Source organism: Anolis sagrei, chromosome 1 (genome assembly GCF_037176765.1).
Source record: "Anolis sagrei isolate rAnoSag1 chromosome 1, rAnoSag1.mat, whole genome shotgun sequence".
NCBI lineage: Eukaryota > Metazoa > Chordata > Lepidosauria > Squamata > Dactyloidae > Anolis > Anolis sagrei.
Genome location: NC_090021.1, coordinates 94,463,684 through 94,488,687, shown reverse-complemented (window position 1 = coordinate 94,488,687; position 25,004 = coordinate 94,463,684). Strand labels below are relative to the sequence as shown.

The 25,004-nt window shown below is 40.3% G+C and overlaps 1 protein-coding gene across 2 annotated transcripts; it reads right to left on the bottom strand.

The window, feature by feature from the left end:
* Positions 1-417: 417 nt before the first annotated feature.
* SNX3 (sorting nexin 3) lies at positions 418-19,932 on the bottom strand. Of its 2 annotated transcripts, none has more exons than XM_060753133.2 (4): positions 19,480-19,932; positions 3,712-3,807; positions 3,166-3,290; positions 418-1,112 (listed from the first exon to the last, which is right to left on the bottom strand). In XM_060753133.2, exons 1-4 carry the CDS (start codon positions 19,630-19,632, stop codon positions 1,007-1,009), a joined length of 480 nt encoding a protein of 159 aa, XP_060609116.1. In that variant the 5' UTR covers positions 19,633-19,932; the 3' UTR covers positions 418-1,006. The 2 variants fall into 2 exon arrangements, with proteins under 2 accessions (XP_060609116.1, XP_060609115.1); XM_060753132.2 differs by having other exon boundaries at positions 19,468-19,931.
* Between the last annotated feature and the right edge of the window lie 5,072 nt (positions 19,933-25,004).

Genomic DNA, 25,004 nt, shown 5'->3' with positions numbered 1-25,004 from the left:
AAACAGCCACTTGCTTCTGTTTGTTTTCTTTACAGGTGTGCTAAGAGGTTTTTTGTTTTTTTTCAAAATGGGATCCTCCACTACAATAATTTCTAATATGTTTCATCCCAGGTAGAGGAAAGCCATGGCAAACAACCTCTGAACTGATCTTGCTAAGAAAATCCAGTGACACGTTCACCATAAGTTGGAAAGGAGACCCAACTCTCTCTCTCTCCAAACTGGGAGGCACTCAGCTGATTGCATAAAGGGAAACTAAGGATAACTGTGGACTCTAGTATAAGCTTACTGAAATTCTGCCAGTTTCCAGTGGAGTGGGGATTTTATGCCATTCAATTGGACAAGTTCATGTTTTCAGTCTATGGCAATACTTGCGAGTGAGGTAATTCAATATTCCCCCATAGCAAAAAAGACAATTAATTGCATTTTCATTTTTTATTTCAAAACAACTTTAGACAAATGATCTTAGTATACAAATCTGATTTCTTTTTTTTTTACACAATATAAAGATAGTTCCCTCATTGCTTTTCAGTACAAAGGTTTGTTTTTTCAACCTGAAGGATACAACTACAGAAGTGCTCATATTCACAAGGGGGTATTGAAAACAATGCACCATGTTAGTCACCAAATTGCAGAGTGAATACTAGTTATTTTACAGAGACATTCTAGTGTTTTAAATCAAAGAAAAGTGAACGTGCAACACCAGAACAGTGCAAGTTCAAGTAAGGCCAAGTCAGTAACCACCACAAGGTCATTGCAAAGGGGGCGGGGGAGGAAAGAGTTTCGAAATATTTAGAGTCTTAAAAGCCATTGAATCAGAAGTCTGACAGCAGATTTACCTACAGTTCTTTAATGCCATAAAAGGAATGCAAAGACCAAGCAGTGCCTTTAGTATACCGAAGGCTTCTTGTGCCAGTTTGTCTGCAGCATGCTAAAACCTTAAACTACATATCTTAGACTAAGTAAATTAATCACTAACATTTACGCCAGTTAAAGTGTTGTGCAGCATTCAAGCGTGTCTTATTTTGGAAGGTGTGTAGCTTTTGTCTATTACTTCATCTTGCAAGAACATATGAAGACAGCGTTCATTCTGTGCCAGAGGGTGGCCCGCAACTCTAGAAAATGAACAGTGAACAGGAAAGATTTCAGTTATACATATCATCAAAAATATGAATTCCTATGAAAACGACAATGTTGTCAACAACTTGCTTCTAAAACCGTAACATAGACATGCTCATAAAATGAATTTCTCAGTTCAGGAGATCTCCAGTTGTATCTGGTAGTATTGCTGTTTAAAAACTTCACTGGCCATTTGTCTTCAAAACAGCATTGCTACATCATCACCCATATTTATCTATCAAAGAAGGCACAAAGCACTTTAAAGAGTCATGTACCCACAACTCTGCCACATTCTCCTTTAGTATCATAATATCTCTTGTTCAGTATACAGTTGTCTGAAGAACTTTGCCCCCATCAATAGAAAGGGAATGTAAAACAGAAGACGTCAGCCATTTCTAATTTCTTAGTATATCCCATTTCTTAGTATATCCCTCTATGCAACAGGTCCCTCGGTCTGGGATAGGCAGGCTACTCATGGCACCTAGTCCTCTTTTTGGTTTTCCCCACAACTTCCTCAGAAATTTCTAAAAAATAAAATATCGGCAGTGATTTGCCACTAAAATTTGTAGCAGCTGCTGGGCAGAGATTGTGTGGGTGCTCTGTTTTTCCTGCAAGGCCAACAGTTTGTTACACTGCTGCTACACTGATAATGAGTTTGCCCTGCTGAGCCTTGCACATACAAAAGAACAGCCTCTGCTCAGTGGTGGCAGCATCTCCTCTAATGCAAAGGTTAGCAGTCTCTTTAGCCTCACAGTGAAAGCTGCCTTCTAATTCTGTCTTGACAAGTCAACCCACATTCCCTTAACTAGGGGAAATCTGGAAACTCCTACCTCTTAAGCCTACACACGACACTCCTGAGTTGCATTTAAAAAGATAGCATTTCAGCAGAATGGGAGGTTTAACCAGGAGGAAATATTGCAGCAGCATGTAGCCTCTCATCTATTTTTACTGTATATTTTTTTCTAAAATTGGTCCTAAGAACCTGCATCAACTCCGCAAAACTGCAACAAAGTCATCTTACTAACATTAAGGTGACCACCATCTTCACAGCAGTTCTCTTCATATGAAGGAGACCAGCTTTTCAGAATATTTTTCCAACCTGGCATCGCTGATCATACATTTATGGAGATAAAATGGGATGAGGTCGTATACAGTCAGCAAAGAGCTGTCCTCTCTCATTTAAATCCAGAGAGAATTGTGCAAAGGCAAAACAATCTTCTTTCAGCAAGACAGCCTCGTTTTGTTTCATAACTGGGTGGTGTGGGTTTTTTAATTCCAGAAAGGAAGTACTTGGTAAAAGTAGAATATCCTGATGTTTGCTTAATTTTTCCCTTTTTACTGAGTTGAAAAAGAGGTATAGAGCACCTTTGTATCATAAAGAATTATGGAAGTTACAGTCTGGAAGGTCAAAGGTTCTCCAACTATTGCATTCTCCAGCTATCTTGAATGTGAACATACAGCCTAAGAACTTTGACCAAGACATGCCAATAGCCAATTTGATTTTGTAGTTGTAGCGATCCTAGTTGAGCCTGCGTTTCTGATTGTAGAGACAAGCATGATATTCCCCCAATCCACTTAGCCTTCAGAATTATACATGCAAGTGCATTCCATAGCTTGAAAGGCACATACTTGTAGCCAGAGATGATAGCCAAATTGTTCTGATGAAATGCACACCCCTGCCCCCCTCTCAGCCTTATTTGCACAATTCTATCTTTACATGCTGTAATTTCAGCAATTTGCATAAATTAAGAAACAAAACCCAGGTCACTACAAATACTTCAATCACTGCAGCGAGTGTTAGGCGTCTGTACACTGTTCAGTTTAGATATTAATAGCACTCAGCCAGTTCAACCTGGAAAGTAATTCAGGAGTCTTCAACAACATAAACTGAGCTCGGCTTTGTGTTAGCACAAGCTCCACTGAACATAAAAAGATTTACAGAATAATGTGGAATGTTGGCATGTAATATATAATCAGGTATCTGTTAGCACTAGGAATGTGGTCTTACTCACCATCATGCATTTTGTTATTTAACAGTCTTTTACTCACTTGTTTATAAATTGTTCAAGCCCTTGTTTCCTTTCTTCAATAAAGGAATCATCGAATATCCCATCATCTCCTCTAAAAGGCAATTGACGGAGAAAAGCCTTTCCCGGCAGGGGCGGTACCACAACCTAAGGGAGAGTTAACATTTCAGACCTCAGCTCAATTGTGCCAAAATCAGACTGCCTCTTATACAAAGACAATCTATGATGATTAAGACACATACACACTAAACAAATGACAGTACTTAATTATGCTGGATGACACCTTGGGAAAATGCCTTTTGATTCTATAACATTCAGAATTCTTCACCAGCTCACCCACTTTTCTTAGGACTGTAACCCTTCTATAGAAAGGTGGCATTCCAGATGCACTGTCAATTTCATGTGTGTCCCTCCCCTCGTCACCCAAAGCTTAAACACAGCTGTGAGGAAGCAGAACGCCTTGTACTGCATGTGCTTTGACTCTAATAAATTTCAGCATCAAACCAGCAATTCTTCCCACTACAAAGCCATTTAACTTGTTACATCCCAGAAAACACTCCTGACTTACCTTACTCTCCCTTTCTAGTTCACTCCGAAGCCATTCAAAATCACTGTATCTCCTCCTGACACAAGACTCCTTCAATTTGAAGATGGGAAGGTTTGTCTGAAAGAAAAATGGTCCACAACCTGTCAGTTTATTATCCAATTAAAGAATTGCCATGATGCTGATCGCCTGGATGATGTTGTGGCTATACTGTTCCTTCATAATGCTGCACTCAAAATCCACTTCATTTGTTTCAGTTGTGATGATCTAGAATGGCGTTTACTGCTCTAGCTCCCAGGGCTGTGTACCATGGGCAAAGCAATCATCCAATTAAAGAGTGATGATAATTTATGTTTATACAGTCACCAGGTATAGGCATCTCATGCCAGTTTTAGAATTCTTAGGCACTGCGCGCATTTCTTGCCCCTGGAGGCATGTTTTGCATCCATGGCTTAGGTATAACAGGCCACTTGGAACTACCCTGGACAATACTGTGGCAATGCAAAGGCGAAGACTTCCTTAACACCATGAAACAGAGCTTCTAATGGGCTACAATTTGTCTTGGTTGGACTCACTGCACATTTTCTTCTTCACTGTCTCTCTATTATTGTAGCTGCAATTACACTGCCACTTAGAAAATGTCTTGGAAAACCAAGGCACTTGAGCTTCCAGGAAATGGAAAACATATATGAGCCATAAGATGCTCCAAAATTTCCTCATCCTACATATCATCCAGTTTCACAAGACTGCTAGTCATGGAAACAAGCAATTTGCTATAACAGTTACACATCCAATCAGACAATTCAGTCCAAAGGCTCATAATCAGCGAAGGCACCACCTTTCAAGGTTCAGAAACCCTTGCAAATCCATACCCTATTGAATAGTTAATGTCAGAGTCTCTCTGATTCTCAGATTACCCTCATTCTATCCAGCAAGAAAACAACTTGAGAGCATGCACTTCAGTATGAGTGGATATGTATATTACAAGGGATGTCCTTCCAAGTTGAAGGATATTAAAACCTTCTAAAACCATTATCTTGTGAAAGTCAAACCACTACCCGAGACCACTAGCATGGCCAGCATATATTGAAGTGTATAGCTAGGCCACACTATAACAATCCACAGCATAGAGAGCATATCAGAAATACCAATTTCTGCTTCAATGATCCACCATCAGGTATACAATATTAGGTGACTGCCAACAAAGTATCTTGACAGGGATGGAATCACAATATGGCATGTCTTTTCTGCATCCTCAAGCAGCATTAACTTTACTATGGTGGAGAGAAAAGCAAAATGTGTACAGTTTAATTTTACCCTCATTTGGATTTCCTTCAAAGATCTTACCAAAATGGCACTCAACCTCATTTCTAGTATCTGGAGAGTTGTTGTCAGATACTGGCTGAAAAAAAGTAAAAATGCTGACAGTTTAGGGCTTTCTCAGCAGTCCAATACCTCATCTTCCTATCTCCATGATGGTTTGTTTATGGTTATATGTAAAAAAAACAACAAAACAAAACAAAGAACAACCCAGCTCTCAAGTCTTTACATCTTTTATTTTATGGCCAGTGGTGCATATACACTAGGCCTATGGGTACAAAATCTCTCAGCTTCTCTTACAACAGAAACCTGTAAAGGCATTTCCTAAGTTTGAGAAAGTTGCTTTTCTGGAACAAAACTCCTATAATCTCCAGCAACCATGCGTATATACATTGAGAAGCAGCAGTGAATTCCAGCTCTCAAGACTATGTACATGATGCATATGTTGATTTCCACATAACTTTCTCAGTGGACTCTTCCAAAGCTATTTAAAGAATTCCATTTAAGAAGCAACCCAAGGATTAAGCCATGTGCCGCTTCTGACAAAAAGGATGAAAATGTGTACCGATCACTAGCATGTCTCTGTGTGTGTTCTCAAGTTCCCTGTCAATTTATGGCAACTACAAAAATGTCATTGGATCTTTAGGCCAGCAATACTCTAGGGATTCATTAAGACCCAATTCAATCCCCCCCCCTCACTTGTTTCTTTCTTCTCTCTTTATGGAAAGGCTTATAGTAGAAAAGCTTGGGAAACCACAATTTAGTGATAAATCTCATGGTATTTTAAAAACATACCATATATTATACCATATCTCTATGTATATTGTATGAACCCCAACCCAGGCAGAATCAGAAAGGGTGCTTGCATCTTTCCCAGGTAGGCACAATACAGCTCATTGTATTAAGGTCTTAAAAGAAAAATACAGCCTTTATGCTAGAAATCATGCTTGCATTTAAAGATGCAGCCTTTCATGAAAGCATTTTTATCCCAGCTAGGGAACACAACTATACAGTTCTCCATATAGCTCACTCTAAATATTCCCAGGGGGAAAACACCCAGCGGATTATTGCTCTCTGGTTTCACCTTTTGGCTTCTTAGCAGAGTTCAGCCTTTTAAACTAAGTCAATGTAAGTATGTAAAGCCTATACAGTTTTCATGTTTTCTGCAGAAGAGATTTTACCTATAATATTCCATTCTCTCAAGTTACCTAAGCCTTCTTGTTCACTGCTCTTTTATTCAGTAAGTTAAGGCAAGCCCTGAAAGAAATGCTTCAGAAATTCCAATTTTTCAATAAGGAAGCCTATAAAAGTTAATCTCTAAGCAACATACAAGGCTTAGAAGTGCACTGTTAGGTAAAGTAAGCTGAGCTGGTACTTGTCTCCCCTTCATTGTTTTCCCCTTGAACTTTTGACATAATCATGATTCTACTCCAATGCACTTGGCTCTTGCAGTATTCTAAAGCAGCTTCCTGTTTAGATCTAAACTACTGCAGGGCAGCCGTTTGAAGAGACTTGCAAAGGTGTTAAATTCACTAGGCTGATAAGACATTTCAGACGCATACATTGAGATATCGCTTCCAACACTTTAAGCTTACAAATTAATCCCAACTACTACATTCGGGGTATTTGGGGTTTTTTTGCAATTACCGTATATACTTGAGTATAAGCCAACCCAAATATAAGCCAAGACACCTAATTTTACCACAAAAAACTGGGAAAACGCATTGACTCAGGTAGAAGCTGAGGGTGAGAAATGCAACAGCTACTGGTAAATTTCAAAATAAAAATAGATAACAATAAAATTACATTAATTGGGGCATCAGTAGGTTAAATGGTTTGAGTATTTACATAAAACTGTAATTTAAGATAAGGCTGTCCAATTCTGATTAAACCATTATTCTAACCTTCTTCAATGTAAATGTGCTTACATATCTTTCCAATAAAAATAAAGACAGTAAAATAAATGCAACAATAACATTAGTAGAGAAAAATAATAAAAGTAATAATAATTTAAAGAAGAGTTAAATAATAAATGTAATAAAATAATAATAATAATAATAATAATAATAACAACAACAACAACAACAACAACAACAACAACAACAACAACAACAACAACAACAGAATAAAATACTAAATAACCTTGACTCGAGTATAAGCCAAGGAGGGCTTTTTCAGCCGAAAAAGAGGCTGAAAAACTTGGCTTATACTCAAGTATATACGGTACTTTGAATCCTGATGGAACTATGAGGCTAGAAGTACATAAAAGTCTAGAACACAGAAGCTAAGAAAACTGGTATTCAGGATTCTGATAAAACAAGATTACTGACTGACACCAGAGAGATATGCTTTATTTTTGTTAATGCTAATGCTAGTTATTAGAACTGAGAAATGAGCAACTGGAACTCAGCCACACAATTTTAGCAAATAACTGCTGAAGCTACACTGTGGCATGCAACTAGCTCCTTCAAAGGACAGAAAAGTTCCAGCACCTTATTTGTGTTTGTGTTTTACCTATCAGAGGAATCCATGTGCTACTAGAAAGCCCAGGGAACGCTGAATAGTTAACTGAATCCTGTCTGTGCTGAAAGCATCTTTCCTTCCTCCACAATCTATACAGATTCCAGGTGCTCAGGACAGAGCAATCTGTTTCTCCACCAACCCCCTCAGAGGCATATGGCTATTAGGTAACTTCTTAATAGAAGGCGGGAATATATACAGCTTTATCATCACTAAGCTAACTACTTTCCCATCTAATGCACACAAAGGTATAACTTTCAAGTCTTCTGGTTTCAATGGGAACAATTGCAAGCTAAACAGCACTCATGTGGAAGTCAGAAAAGGCATCTTTATTCCAGCTTTCGACTTGATCTGCCTATTCTTTCTTATGATTCTTAGCTCTGTAAGCCTTTATATGGGATTTATTCTTAAGTCAGTCACTGGAGCACCTGTGAAGGCATTTTCTAAGTATTATCATCACATGCTTTTGTCAAAGGGCCTATTCTGTTACTAAGCCAGCAAGAGGAGTATGCTGGCATTTAATACGATTAATACAGAAATACAGTGGAAGACTTGCCAGAGTCTGCGGAATTGTATAGCCAACAGCTCTATACAGCACTTGGGTTGCTATTCCAAAGAAAATTAGATATGCCACCTTTCATTACACAGAGTTCTAATCTTACCCAATTTCTACCACTACCACTTGATATTTTGGAAGAGAGAAAAAATCACATTTTGGTCACCAATTTCTATTTAAATCTATAACACACCTGTAAGTAAACATTCCTTAAAAGAAATCTCTCTGGACAAGATCATCCTGTCACTATAGCTCCAGTTTCAAAGTCACCTCTAAGTAAATATGGTAGTTTTGATATGAGTCAACCAGCAATACAGGAAGAACTAAAGACCTCAAAAGTATTGTACAGTTAAGTTACTGGGCAAAGTGCATGGAACAATGAAACCAGCACATCTGGAGGCGCATGACACTGAGAGTGTCACATACATATTATGGCATAATGGTGCTCTTCTACTGCCTCCCGCTGGCAAATATCCACTGGCTAACAATATTTATTATGAACTCTCCTTCAATCTCATATGAAGATAACAGTTCTAAAACCCCGAAAACTTGAATACAGATTTAAATAAGAGAGTAAGCCAAAAACATTTGTTTAATTATGTTAGAGTCATTACCTTTTTCCTAGTGAGGGAATCTCCATGCAATAGAGAGTGCTCATCATCTGACTGCATGAGTTATGGTATGTATGTTGAGAATATACTACCACTGCAACTACCTTACATTACTCAGTGGCAAGAACGTATTTCACATATAACAGCCTTCCGTAACATGGGAGTTACGTGTGGGATTATAGGAGCTGTAGCCCAACACATCTGGAGGGCACCAACTTGGGAAAAGCGGACAGTGTAATATACAGTTGTGCCCCCCCCCCCCGGAATATTTACAGGTTTGCCACCACCCATCTCCAAAGTCTCTGCTTCTCTCTTCACAAAACCTTCAGGATCAGGAAGCACCAGTGATTGTCATAACTACCGCCAACCACCGCCAAAGCCAGCTGCTCTTTGAGCTGTGGGAAGTGCTTGGCCAAAGTGATGGGTGGAGATACCATGAAAAGGGCACACAAAAAGGAAGTGAGGTCTTTTACCTTTTTCTCATACCAGGTCAGCCTCTTCTAAAATTAAGTTATAGGCTACACATCCTGTTCTGGGAAATATCCTGGCATTAAGGAGGAGCACCTTATTCTTAGAGAATTTGGAAACCTCAGTGTTCTCTGAATTTATTTATTTGTCGTGTCAGAGCAACCAGTCCATTATATTACATTTCTAACAGAACAAAGCAAACAAACAGACAAATACAAAACTTGTGAGTTTGGTAGTTGGTTAAATGTCCTTTGACCAGTATCTGGCCACTTGGAGTGCTTCCAGTGTTGCTGCAAGGAGATTCTCTGAATTCAAAGCCCTTAATGCTCTGAGCTTACTTCCCGAGTCTATCACTTTCTCATCATCGTTCTTCCTTCCACTAATTGGAGAAGCATATAATAAAACAAGTAGATCAGATGGAGGGTTGGAAGTAGAAACAAAATGGTCACAGACATTATGAATCATCATTTCCCTTGTGTCAGAGAAGAAAGGAAACTGTACCTAACCTCTCTCACTTAGTACACCCCAAGAAATTGTGTGGCTATGTCACTAAACCAATGATTATAAGCAACTCAAAGACTACAGAAATGAATTCATTACAACATTCAGATTAATTGAATCAGGACATTCCAGTCCCAAGAAACAATCTACCAGCTATAAGCCTATAAAATTTAGGTTTTAGTGCCAATGTTGACTAAGAACAAATCAAAGAACAAGTGATAGGTGAAGCTCACCCATATTTCATGTTGGTAGGGGATGTGGCTGGAGGGAATCAGGTTTGGGAAAACTGGTGTAACTTTGACAAAAAGTAAAAGCAAATATTTTGTCTACATAGTTCCAACTGGCTAAGCTTGGAAGTATTACAGAGAAATAACAATATGACTATAAAGCAAATATAAGTTTGCAAGACAGGATATTATCTGTAAAGTCAAATTGCTTAAAAGAAAGGAGAACAATTGAGGATTCCAAGGACAGCATCAATGCCAAGCAGGTATCAGTGAGAATCTGGTTCATATTCCTCATCAGAGTCATTAAGTTACCCTGCGAAGTAGGTTAGGTCAGATCACTGTCTTCAAGCTAGCCAACCGACAAGATTCTTTATAAAGTTAAAATGGTGAGAAACAGTGTATGCCACCAAGAAAGGCCTAATTGTTTTCACAAGAACATTACTCCATGCCTACCACCAACAATAAGAATTCTGCCACTCCACCGAAAAACCATTAAACAGATAACTCAAAATTCTAGAACAACATTAGTATTTCTCTAGTTTTGATTCCGTTATCCCAAACTACTTAAAGAACAGAGGCTAGACTTTCAAAGAAGTCACAGAATTTTTAAAAGCCCCCCTTTTGCTTTAATGAAAGGAAGTTCAAGTGTTTAAGTATACTACTCTTTCAAGAGAAGACCCCAGTAACAAAGCCTGTATTCAATTTAACACCAGCAGACACCCAAGAGCATAAGCGGTGTATAGAGAGGCATTTTAAGTGAAAGGTTTGCACTATCCACTATTTTAACTTTAGTTGCAGATCTTCCCCATTTCAGATAAAAAGAAATTGTGGAGAGCTGTGAAAATGGAGTTTTATGTTTTCCTCACATTGTCTGTATGTCCTACTAATGGAAAGCCAAAAGGGTAAGAACAGGAGGTGTGTTTAGCCAGAACATTTACCCAACTTACCAATAAAACCTTCCTTGGTTGAGTGCTTAAGGTAGCAATTACTGTTTAAAAACATTTGAGTACGAAGGATTAAATCCATTTGCTTTGTATTAAAAGTTAATATAGGTTAAGTGTTATCTGTAATAGATAATATATAATAGCCTTTAAGTATCTAATCTGAAAAGGGGAAAGAAGCTTCCATTAGAAATCTCAACAGTAACTTTTAGGAACATCAAAGAAATGCATCTATCCTAGTCTTTTGTGAAGGTGATGTACTCAAGTTATGTGTAGATTCACGCAGTTGATACCAGCCATTGCCACAAAGCCTTCTGAGCTCTCAAAATCAAGTATGGCTGACAAATTAGTTTTAGCCTTGGGATGCTGAAACACTTAAAACAGCTTCCTGTAGTAAATGCTCAGAGAGCATAAAAGGGGGGAAATATATCTTTTCTATCCACTTAATGGCTCAGGAACAGAGACAGTAGATTTAGTACAAGCACTTTCAGCAGCACACACCATAAAGTATAGAAATTCAGCCTAAATCTGGGGTGCACGAAATCAATTCAATTAAGCACTTTCTCACCTCATACCAGTACCTCATACCTAGTTCAGAAATAAGGATGCAATGCTTCACTGAGTTTTTTAATTTAACATAGCAATTAATAATTTCAAGAATAACATTTTACAAAAACAACTCCATTTTCAAAGGTTATTCAGAATTTCTGTGCAAAATTTTCAAAGGCCTGCTTTGCACAAGAAACTATTTTCTGAATAAATAAATATTAATTTCTGCACATAAAATGCAGTTTTCTGCACATAAAATGCTATTTTCAATGAAAATCAACCATGTGTGAATTTTGTGCACAATAAATCACCAACTATAACATTCCCCACACAGTAAACAGCATTGCATTTTCTGCACAGGCATCGATACTTCTGTGATGTTTCCTGATCAGAAAATATTGTTTCCTGCACAAAACAACCACATGCCATTTTTTGTACATAATATGTCCTGAATTGCAAAGACTCTCTATCAGTGCAAGATTCTTCCTATCAGGATTTCTCAATAGTAAGGGGAAAAAAACATCGGTGTTTTCTATTCCTATTAAAAACTTCCTATTTTTACAGAAGAACTTTTTTTTCAATCTCTGGCCAGTACGAATCACAAACAGATGGTGATCTAAAACGATGGGACACCCTATCCTACCCCCTTCAAAAGGCACAATGATGACTCTCCAGTGGGCACATTCAAAGAATCTCGTGCATTTACAAACAAAGAACCCAGCTCGGTTCAAAAATTCAGGCACCCAGTTGCTATGAAAAGTCAGATCCCAAGTCTTCCAGAGAAGAAATGATGGACTCAACAGACATAATGTCTATAAATTCACTGAAGCATTCTTATTTTTCATGAATACTTAGAATATTTAACATTATGAACACTAAGAGTTCTATAGCTAGGCAGTCATATGAGTGTTCTGGATAGGATGAAACTCAGAATGGCTGTCCCCATTTTACAGGGGATAGTCTTTCAACAAGTTGAATCCTTACTGTTCTCTTTATCTTGTGTTCCAATTACTTAAAGAAATATCTAATTAACTCAAGACTTAAGCTGTCATTGTCAGGACATTAACCTAGGTATTTTATTCTCACTCATTTTGCCTTCACTCATGCCTGGTCTATAAAATAGAGGTAGACACCCTTGAATCCTCCACTTACTCTGGAGAATGGAAATCTGGAATGCATTTTCCCCCCTAACCCTGCAGCAATACAGCTTTCACGTCTTTTATGGATACAGACGTTTCAGCTGATATAGCATATATGAATCTATTTGAAATCAACATTTCAACCACTACTCTTGATTGTTTGGTTTTCTAGTGCAGAGAATCTACTGCAAAAGACAAATAATGCTTGTTAGTGTAGAAGACAGTAGGAGCAGAAGATGTCATTATGGATGGATGGACTCAGTAAAGAAAACCACTTCCCAAATCTGTAAGACCTGATTATAACAGGATGATCTAAAGGTCCCTCAATTAATAGGATTCTAAGTTGTAGTGGACTTCATCAACAACAGTTAGCAACAATAAAGAGGCAAGTGCCCCCAGAAGGACAAAAGCATAGATCCACTTAATTTAAAAGCCATTATCTTACTTGTGAATAACATAGTTCACCTCACTCGATGTCTTGTTTCCTACACTGGCCAATCAGATGGCTCTGAAAAGCCTACAAGAGGCAAATGGCATACTTATGTGGCAAATGCTTTATTTATGGACCAAGCTCTTTACTGATATCTGTAAATAATCTTTTCACTTCCATATAAAAACCAGTGCAGTTACTGGGTAACCTAAGCTGCACATGAAAAATTGGGCATGTTTGTTATTGCTGGTCTGATATTAGTTTCCAGTATTTCCTGCTCCATTTCCTTCTCAGGAGGTGCACAGGAAATCATGTGCTATCAGATAACAGCTAAATCAGATGTATAACTTGTATATGCAAGTTATAAAACTTACATCTTTTTATGGTTATCGTAGAGGAAAAATTTCTCAGTGATTCCTGTTTAGACAAAGAGAAACACTTAAAAGTCTAAGCTAATGAATGCTGACTTCATTAAGATGCAAAGTATGTATCTGAGACTTTTTGACACATTTTGTGGCAAAGTACCGGGATCATAAGGACTAAAAGGTTTACTCAGAACCAAGAGGTGATCCTAATTAGGCCTTATAGAACTTGCTACTCTTGCATTAATATGTGAACTGCCTCCAGTTGTAACAGCCTCCATGGCATAATGTTCTGGCAAAGCTTAATCTAGAGGACAGTTAAAAATGAGCTAATTTTCTATATATAATCTTCATATTTGAAGAATACAGATCATAAAGGTAACAAGGAAGTCTGGTCTTCCTGGCTGTATGCAAAAAAAATTGATTAAACTAAATCCAGGAAAAACTAATTTGAAAGTTAATCTGAATTTATGAAACACAGACTCATGGAACACAGACTGTTTGAAGACTTATCGCAGTATCTGGATGTACACGTTAATATTAAGGATTACTTTAGTCTCTCACCTGCTGAAGAGCCTGAAAGATCTTAGACATGGATCTAGAAACTATCATCATTCCTGTGTACATAATTTTCACTATATTACAAGTAATGCCTATGTGAACTGCTCTACTTGAAAGTAGATAATCCATTAACAGTGTGATAAGGTAATATCAAGACCAGAATATTGTACATATGTCCTAGAATGCCTACGTGATGTAGGCAGTAAACACCAACCCAATTAGAATAATGTTTTTATAAAGTTCATACCAAAGTCTTTTTGAAGGCAACACGAGACCTTTCTGCTTATACACAGCTATGAAGATATATACAGCAGGAAAAGTTTCATTTTATTTTTATTAGTTACACTTAATATATCCAATCGTTCTTCCAGGAGGCTCAAGGTAGCATAAATACCATCCCCAATTTATGATCTAAAATTTATGTGAGGGACATCACATCAAGAATGATATCACCTTGAAGCCATCCAGTGAGTTTGATGGCTCAGTAAAGACATGGAACTGTCCAAGTCTAGCTATCCAGTTAGCAAGAAGGTAAAATTTAAATAACACATAAAAGAAAGGCAATACAGCCAATTAAAATGGAACAATGGTTTAACTCTTTGTCATCTGGGTGGTTCCTAATGTGAAGTTTCTCTTCAGTTAATCTCACACATTCCCTTTAACTGGGATGTTAATGATCTTCTTAGTGTAAAGTATGTGTTATATGTCCCCTACTTGAGTTGCCCAACATGCACAACCAAAGCATGCACAATAAACCTCCTGGTTCCATTAAATACACATGTGTCTATGACAAATAGGTCAGAGCATTCTAGATACTGCCTGCTTTTGCAATCTGTAAACATGGTGACCAGTGGAGCTAGTTTACACCACCTTTCTAGTTTTCTCTAAAAACATATGCATGGAAGAAATCATGAGCAGAATACCAGGAACAATGACAACAACAAAACTCCTGGTCACAGGACAGACCTTTTAAGAAATTTGTTTCATTCTTAAAAGGTTGATCTCATAAAGGCAGGAATATCATCAAAATCAAAAGGGAAACGACCCCTTTGGGTGATAAGCAACTTCAGTCAGAATATGATTTCAGATACAATCAAGATATGCTCACCTAAGATAGCAGAATATCAAAATAGTACTTGTTTGACTCTTGACAGCTCTAAACCGTAATCAGAAAATTAGGATAGGAAGATAATAAATCATTTTCTCCTACCAAGCTATTCCACCATGTACAATGGATATATGGAAGAAACAATCAGCACAATCTAATGGTGGTACCAAACATGATTTTACTCATAAGAGCCCTTTTATCTGCCCCCATCCCCAAGAATGGATAATATTATTATTCACTTTTACTAGCTATCCAGTTTTAAAACGACCTCTTCAATGCCCAGTTATCTAGTTAACTCTATGATGCAAAGTATTCCACAAGACAATAAAAACATTATCTTGCTTAACCTTTAAATTAACAGAAGTACAGATAAAGCTCTCAGACAGACAAGGAAAGCAGCACCAATCTACAGCAGGAATTGAGAATGTGTGGCACGGGAGTCATATTTCCATCCCACAGGGTCACCATCTCCTCAAATTTTCTAATATTGTTTTGAAACATACCCCATTACAACAAGTGAGAGTGGTTTTGCTACATTCAGACACAGCAGAGTGTTTTAAAGGAAAAGGATGCATTATTTCTCTCAAAACCTTTCTTTCTTTCTGGAGGGAGTTTGGATTAAGAAAACCAAAAAATGTAGCTTAGTTTTCTCCCACCTTACTCCAGAAATGCCTGTGGCTGATAAGAAGAGTATGTAAGCATTAACAGGGACCCATAAAAGACTGCAAACACAGGATATGAGAAGTCAGCTTTACACAACACCAGGGCCTGATCAGTTAGGCTAGTGTCAAGGGTCAGCACATGAGGCCCCTGACCAGAGTCCAAGCTGCAGTAACAGGGTGGACTTACAAGACCTCCCTGAACCTATCAGGCAAACACATAGGAGTAACCTTGATGAAGGATAAAAAGAACAGTAGCTGCTGACAATGCTGCTAATACCCACTGACCAAATGAGCACGTCTTGCAGAAGAATCCTCCAAACCTGGAGTTCCCATTGCATGTCAGCACATGTCTGGCACGCAGCCAAAGCACTGGACTGCTGAGATAAGGAGTCAATGAAAAAAAAATGAATTAGGATCCGAACTGGGGCTCATGACTGTGACACACGCATTCTATGTGGCACTCATCTAACTAGAGGATTTTTAAGTTCATGAAACAATTGATGTGCCTTATGTCAAGGTATGCCAAGCTGCCAGTGGAACCACAACTGAGGATGTCCTCCCCACGTGGAAGAGTGTTGTGTGTGGTTAAAATAGACTCCTAAAGTAGACTCCTAAAGTAGACTCCTAAGTGTGAGTGATGCTTAATTTATTCAGCAAAACTATAGATTTGGGAGGAGATTTCATTTCATACATACAGGATTGATTATCCTTGCATAGTGGGGACCAGAAGGATTGTGCATTTTGGATCCCCACCCATCGATTTTGGAATACTTGCATACACAGGCAGTCCCCAAGTTATGAACAAGATAGGTTTGTTCTTAAGTTGAATTTGTATGTAAGTCAGAACAGGTACATTTTTAAGTGTAACTCCAGCCACACACACCCAAACAAACACATATACACACAAACACTCACAGCTAGCTTTGGACAGCATAGAGAAGGGTTAACATCCCTGTGGTATTTATATTGCTGTTTATATTCCTTCTCAGAAGATTTCACCTCACTTTTTGTCCTTGCAAAATTGGATCTTGAAAATATTGGTTTGTTGGAGAAAAAAGAATTGGTCATAAAGCTTCAGTTGAGACCCCCTTTCCCCATAACTCTTCTAGGAGTAACTTTCCTTTTGGAGGAGTAGTTTTCTTACTTCCTGTTTTTGATTGTAAGTCACATGTTTGTAACTTGGGAACTGTCTGTACATAGTGAGATATCTTGGAAATGGATCTAATTCTAAACACAATGTTTTATATGTAGGAATTTTTTTTAGATTTTGGAATACTTGTATTTGCATATACTTACAAAATGAGAGATCTTGGAGAGAGGACCCAAGTCTAAATATGAAATACATTCATATCTCATGTACACCTTAGACATATAACCTGAGTAATTTTATACATTATTTTGATAATTTTGTATAAAACCAAATTTATGATTTGGTTTATGTACGTAAGGCATTGAATTTTGCCATTATTTTTTGTAAACCGCTTTGAGTCCTCCCAGGGGTGAGAAAAGCAGTATATAAATATTGTAAATAAATAAATAATAAAGACATTATCAATAAACATATTATTTTTATTATTACCATTCTGTTCTTGATTGTTGATGTCGATGTTCTATCCTTTGATAAAAAGGGGGTTAAGTCCTTTGTCTCACCCTGGTCTTCCACAGATACATAAACCCTTTTTCCTAGGATGCTTGCCATAGATGCAGGTGAAACGTCAGGAGAAATGCCTCTAGAACGTGGCAGCAAAACAAATGCCACAGAGGCATTAACCCTTCCCTATGCTGTCCAAAGGTCCCCTGGTGGCGTAGCAGGTTAAACTGCTGAGCTCCTAAACTTGCTGACCGAAAGGTTGACAGTTCAAATCCAGGGAGCAGAATGAGCTCCCACTGTTAGCCCCAGCTTCTGCCAACCTATTAGTTCGAAAACATGCAAATGTGAGATCAATAGGTACCGCTCTGGTGGGAAGGTAACGACACCCCATGCAGTCATGCTGGTCACATAAACTTGGAGGCATCTACAGGCAATGCCGGCTCTTCGGCTTAGAAATGGAGATAAACACTACCCCCAGAGTTGGAAACAATTAGACTTCATGTCAGGGGAAAACCTTTACCTATGAGAGTGGTTCTTAAACTGTGGGCTGCGAACCACCAGTGCGCCGCGAGCACGAAAACCTGGTCTGCAAGTCTCCTTCTTGTTTATTTATTTATTTTATTTCCACTCCTTTCGCACCGCATGCCATTCCTTCCCTGTCGCTGAACATAGCATATGTTCTGGTTCAGAAACTAGAGCTGATGTGGTCTATCCAATGCAATTTTCTGAATCAGCATCTCAAACTGAACCTAAAGTTGACCAAAAACTGATTCGTAAACCTTTTGGTACTAATGTTGGAGAGCGGTCTCTGTTCAAGTGCTCCCCGGCCAAGTGATCCCTGATTAAGTGGTCCCTGATCAAGAAAAGGTTGGAAACCACTGACCTATGCTGTCCAAAAATAGATAAGTAGGTAGATAGATATATGTCTGGAGTTATACAGGGTGAGGCAGCATAACTTCCTTTCAGTTCTTGTGGGTTTTTTCAGGCTATATGGCCATGTTCTAGAGGCATTTCTCCTCTAGAAATGCCTCTAGAACATGGCCATATAGCCCGAAAAAACCCACAAGAACTGAGTGATTCCGGCCATGAAAGCCTTCGACAATACATAACTTCCTTTTTTAAAAATGCGCACCATTCAGTCAGTAGAAGACGTAGCAGAGCGCTAGTGGTCTCGTTCAAGAGGTAGGAGTATAAAGTTTTGTCCTGACACAGTTCAGTCACCATCATGCGTTGGAACAGTGAGGAGCGTGCTTTTGCCATTGAGGCCTACTTTCCAAGCGGATTTGGAGTGGCCGGCCTGCTCTACTGATTTGGCCCCTTGTGATTTTTTCTATGGGTTTTTTTGAAATCCCGTGTTTATGTGAACCATCCAAGGACCCTACAAGATTTGAAGACCATCATCCAGGAAGAAATTGCCAACGTAACACCTGCTATGCTGGCAAGAGTCATGACAAACGCCAGAAATTGGTTTACTCGGTGTATGGAGAATGGGGGACGTCACCTACCTAATTTGATCTTCAAAACGACGTAAAACAAAACTTTAGGTATGTGCCTACATTATAAAAAAAATCTGATTCATACAATGGGTTTTATTAAGTTTTGAAAAAAGGAAGTTATGCTGCCTCACCCTGTACTTAAAATTTTATTATTTATTTTTTTACGGCATTTGTAGCCTGCCTTTCTCAGCCTTACAGCGACTCACAGAATTGGCAAATTTGATGCCTGCATTCATAAAAATACAGTTAAAACATTCAACTTAACATTAAAAATGCACCTGTTCCGACTTACAAACAAATTCAACTTAAGAACAAGCTTGTTTGTAATTTGGGGCTGCCTGAATGTTGATTGTGCCCCTTCAAGTGGCAAGGGCGTTATCAGTCAGCGTTGCAACATCATAATTATTGTGACTACTGTCCTATCCTTGATGGTATACGTGGGTGTTCCACCCTCTGGGGAAGAGTAATAAACAAAGAATACATTCTTCTTATCGTCTTGTCCTTGACTATAAGGATGTTCCACCCTCTGGTGAAAAAGAGAGAGATGTACAAACGTATAATTAAGAAGACCTTGTCCTGGATTGTATAGGTTGAGGTTCCACCCTTGTAGGGTTATTCTTATTCCTACTGCTACTCCCACCCCTTGGCCCTCCTCCCTCGGGGCCTACTCCTGGCGCCTCCCCTTCTCCACCCGCCCTCCTTGGGACCCCTCATCATCTTCTTCTCCTTCTCTCTCACCTTGACCCTGACCTCGTAGGTGGTGAAGCGGCCCCTCCCGACCCCGACCGTCTGCGGGTTGGAGACGTCGATCTCGAGGAAGTTGCTGGGGGGCCCGTAGGCGTCGTTCAGGTTCTGCGGCTTCGTGATCAGGCGCCGGGTGTCCGCGATGGTGTCGGCCGCCATTGCCCCTCGCCTCGCGCCCTCCCCTCACGCCTCGCCTCGCGCCCGAGAGCCTCAGGGACAAACCGCCAAGAGAGGGAAGCCCCAGGGGCGCGAGGGCGGGGCTGCAGGCCGGGAACGGAGCCCCTCCTCCTCCTCCTCCTCAGGCGTCGGAAGGAAGCCAGCCCAGCCCAGCCCGGCCCTCCCTCCTTCTCCAGACCCTTCGCCTGCTTCTTATTCACGGGCCGCGCGCGCGACACGCTCCGGCCCAGCCGACGCCCCGACCCCGAGGAGGCACCCTCTGCCGCACGCGCGCACACACACACAGACGCACGCACGCACGCGCAGAGGACCACGGGACTTGGAGTCTCCTCGGCCTCGGCTTCCTCCTTGGACGCCACGCTCCGAGGAGCGAGAAAAAACTACCTCTCCCATAATGCACCTCCATCCAGGAGGCGGAGAAAGACAGGAAACAGTGGGGGCGAGCGGGAGGAACGGAACGCAAGGCCAGACTCCGAAGAATTTCCTTTCCTTTCAAGCCGAGGGAAAGGGGTGGGGTCCCCAAACCGAAGTGACTCCAGAAGAGATTGACACAGAAGTGCAGCGAGGTTGAGAATTAGGTAGTGGTAAATGAGTTCGGCCCGTTTGTGGGTTGTTTTTAAATGGAGGAAAGGGAAGCAGAAGGGCTTGTAGCCATAATAATCGTTATCATCATTAACAACCTTAGATATGCAGATGACACTACTTTGATGGCCAAAAGCGAGGAGGAGCTGAGGAGTCTTCTAATCAAGGTGAAAGAAGAAAGCGCAAAAGCTGGGTTGCAGCTAAACATTAAAAAAAAAACCAAGATTATGGTAACAAGAATGATTGACAACTAGGAAATAGAGGGAGAAAACATGGAGGCAGTGACAGATTTTGTATTTCTAGGTGCAAAGATTACTACAAACGCAGACAGCAGCCAGGAAATCAGGAGACCAGGCCTGTAGCGAGGGGGGTGGGTGGGTGGGTTTAGGGGTTCAACCCCCCCCCTGAAATTTTTCAGGTTAAAAAAAACCTGGCTTACTCATGAATTTTAACTGGTTAACCCAATCCCCATGCTAAGTTTATGAGACGCAAAAATTAGGAGTCCCTCCAGAACTGCAAGCACTATCTCAAGCAAATATTGACAATTTATTCACACTGTCATTACTTGCAGCAATAGCGGATGTAGTGAAGCAACCAAGTTGGGGGTGGGTGGATGTTGAATGCTCTCCTTAAGGAGGCCAGACTTGGTGGAGGTGGTTGACAGGGGTGGAGCTGCAGGCTATTGAAGGCTGCTCTGCCCTCTGCTATGCTCTTGGCTTCAACGTGAGCTAAGAGGCAGGTTTCACCCCCCCCCCCCCCGGAAATTTTCAAACCCCCCCCCCCCGGAAATTTTTTTCTGGTTATGGCCTTGCCCATAGCCATAATAATAGTTATCATCATCTTTATTTATAGCCCGCCCTATCTTCCCAAGTGGACTCACAGGGTGGCTTACAACAATATCAAACACTGTATTGTCGAAGGCTTTCATAGCCGGAGTCACTGGGTTGTTGTAGGTTTTTCGGGCTATATGGCCATGCTCTAGAAGCATTCTCTCCTGACATTTCGCCTGCATCTACGGCAAGCATCCTCAGGGGTTGTGAGGATGCTTGCGATAGATACAGGTGAAACGTCAGGAGAGAATGCTTCTAGAACATAGCCGTATAGCCCAAAAAACCTACAACAACCCAATATCAAACACAATGGCAAACATTCAATACCAGTGAAACAACAAATTCAAAAATAGCTTGAATAAACTTGACATAATACATTTAATGCATTTAACATATTAAATCCATTAAAAACTCTTAAAATTTGACAAAAATCATTTACTTTTGCTGAGGAAGTGATTAAAAAATGCACAGCACTTTCCTGCATCAGTGGCATCACTAGGGCTAGTGTCACCCTCTGCGGTAACTCATAGGCCTCTGACACCAGACCGTAAGGCAATATTGTAGTTAAAGTACCAGGAAAATCTGGCAAAATCGGGAATTCACGGTCGTGGGTATGGCAAAAGAAGAGAGATCTTTGACTCCCGGGAACATTTTTGTAAACAGCATCACAATACAAGAAGTATGTATGTGTGTTGCTGGCAGCAGTGTGAATCCCCAAGCCATTTTTCACAATTGCATGGGCAAACTTCGGCCCTCTGGGTGTTTTGGACTTCAACTCCCACAATTTCTAATAGCTGGAGTGCCTCTTCCTATCTTTCCTTTTCACTAAAGCAGCTTAGGAGGAAAAGCAAAAGGCCTGAGGCTGTTAGGAATTGTGGGAGTTGAAGTCCAAAACACCTGGAGGGCCGAAGTTTGCCCATGCCTGATTTAGTTGGTGTTTGTGTAACCCATCATTCACAGTGGTACAGCACATCTCAAATCACTGTGCCCTTCCTTGGTCTTCCTGTTTACAGACATTTTATTGGGATGAAGAAGTACTATTGTAGTATAAGTATGGTACACCGAAATACCAGCTCAACAATTTGCCAAAATGACTAGGAAAAGTCACACATTACATTGATTGCACTGTACTATAAATGGTTACAAGAAATTGCCCTCAGTTACTTGGTTTCCAGAGAAATCAGCTCAGTCACATTTTTCTCTAAAGGATTTGACATCCATTGTGCCCATTCAGCATCTTTACAGAGTTTCAGGAAAGGGAACATTTGGCTAAAAGCCTTTTCATCAGAATTTTGAAAAACCCTGATTCAGAGAATGTCACACAAAACCCGCTAAATTGTGCAATACTTAGGAAACCAACACTTTCCTGTGGCAATATACTGAAACTCACAGTTCAAATACAATTATTGTGCTAAACAAAAAGACAAAAGCAGTTTAGATATGTGCAGATACAACACAGAGTTTTAACAAAAATCGTTATTTCAGTAAACTTAATTTCTTTCATAGTAGAAAGAGTGGTTCCATCTACATAAAGATGCCTTGGGTGAACTACTCCTGGTGCCAGAATATAAAGAGAAGTAACCTATCTTACAGACAGAGCCATAACTGAGCCATAACTCTACGGAACCATAACTGCTCTTTATTCATTAACTTTACATAGTTGCAATCATGGCACTATTGCCACAATCGAACGTGCCCTCCCAAACCTTCTTTACCAGTCAGCAGATGCACCAAGAGACAAAGAGCTGTTTAGTGGGTGATCAAGACATAGCAGGATAAGATTTCCAGCCTCACCCAAGAGCAAGAGAGGCTGCAACAAGGGAAGCAGACCATGGTACAATTCCTTGTCAGAGCATCACTTGCTAACAGGTGGGTCACAGATGACCTTCCTCCTCCTCTCCAATGTCCACTTGACCAGATCGCAATCTCTTGATGCAGTGGCTAGCTGATAAAGTAAGTCTGGAAGAATCAGGTCAGGAGGTGTTACTTAACTATTGCATACATATCTAAGTAGACAAAGTAGAATGCAAAACGGTCCTTATATCCACAGAAATGTTCCAATACCCCATCCCATCCCCATGGATACATGATTTGCCCCAAACATTGTGGTCCTCTGGGGGGCCACTGTTTCAGCCTGCCAGAACCTGACTGGCAACCACCAGCCAGAGGACCTTTTAATTGGCCGGCCTACGACTGTGGAACAACTTGCCGGTAGAGCTCCGATAGCTAAATCAGCTGTCAGAATTTAAGACACAAGTGAAGACCTGTCTCTTCTGGCAGGCCTGCCCAGTTTTAATTCATTTAAACTTCCATTCTATGTCTAACTTTTGTTTTGTGTATTTTAATATGTATACAACCCACAGACCTAATGGAATCCCTGCTGAAATCTTTAAAGAGGATGGACCTGAGCTGACACAACAACTCCACCAGCACATTGAAAAAGTGTGGGCAGCCAAGAAAATCCCAGCAGACCTCAAAGATTCCACCATCATCATCTTTTCCAAAAAGGAGGAAAGAACAGAATGTGGAAACTATCGAGGTATCTCTCTTCTAACCTCTGTTGGGAAAGTCTTCGCAAGAATCCTTGCAAACTGCCTTCTGTCTATCTCAAAAGACACCCTCATAGAATTCTGGAACGGCTTCAGCCCCTCCAGAGGAACAGTGGATATGATCTTCACTGCACAAACGCTCCAAGAAAAATGCAGGGAACAAAACCATGGCATTCATTGACCTTGCAAAGGCATTCAACACGATGGATCACAGTGCTCTCTGGACCATACTGTAGCTCCTCCATGATGACATGATGGCAACAGTCTTGGACAGCAGTGGCTCCCAAAGTGACCCATGTAAGAAGGAATCAGGTGTCAAACAGGGATGTGTTATTGGTCCAACCTTAGTCTCCATCTTTATTGCAATGATACTGCACCTTGTTGATGGGAAGCTTCCCACCTTTGAGGAAATCATCTATCAGACAGATGGCAACCTATTTAACCTCTGTAGACTGAAAGCCAAAACCAAGATCACGACAATGTCTGTTATAGAACTCCAATATGCTGATGACAATGTAGGCTGTGCTAATTCAGAAGAAGACCTATAAACCACTCTAAACACCTTTGCAGAAGCATATAAAAAGCTTGGCCTCTCACTGAACATCGTGAAAAGCAAAGTTCTCTTTCAACATGCACCAGCCAATCTCTCTGCAATGCCAGAAATATCGCTTAATGGTGTAATGTTAGAAAATGTTGACCATTTCTGCTACCTTGGCAGTCACCTCTCCACAAAAGTCAACATTGATACTGAAATACAACACTGTCTGAGCTCTGCAGCATTTTTCTGAATGAAGCAGAGTGTTTGAGGATCGGGACATTCGTAGGGAGACCAAGATGCTTGTTTATAAAGCTATTGTCCTCCCAACTCTGTTATACACCTATGAAACATGGGCTGTCTACAGATGTCACATTCAACTCCTGGAACGATTCCAACAGTGTTGCCTTCAAAAACTCCTACAAATCTCTTGGGAAGACAGGCGGACAGACATCAGCATGCCGGAAGAAGCAAAGACCACCAGCACTGAAGCGTTGATCCTTCTCCATAAACTCCACTGGACTTGCCATGTTGTCCAAATGCCTGATCACTGTCTCCCAAAGCAGTTACTCTATTCCAGTAGTTTTCAACTTTCCTAAGGCCTCAACCCTTTGATACAGTTCCTTACATCGTGGTGACCCCTAACCATATAATTATTTTTGTTGCTATTTCATAACTGTAATTTTGCTACTGTTTATGAATCATAATGTAAATATTTCTCCCTAGTATTTGGCCACTCCACCCCTCTCTCAGCTCTGTCTCCCCCCCAGCCCCCCCCTCCCTAGCCCCCCTCTCTCATCACTACCACCTCCTTCCTCTTCCCTTTTGGCATCGTGCTTTTCACGATGTTCAGTGAGA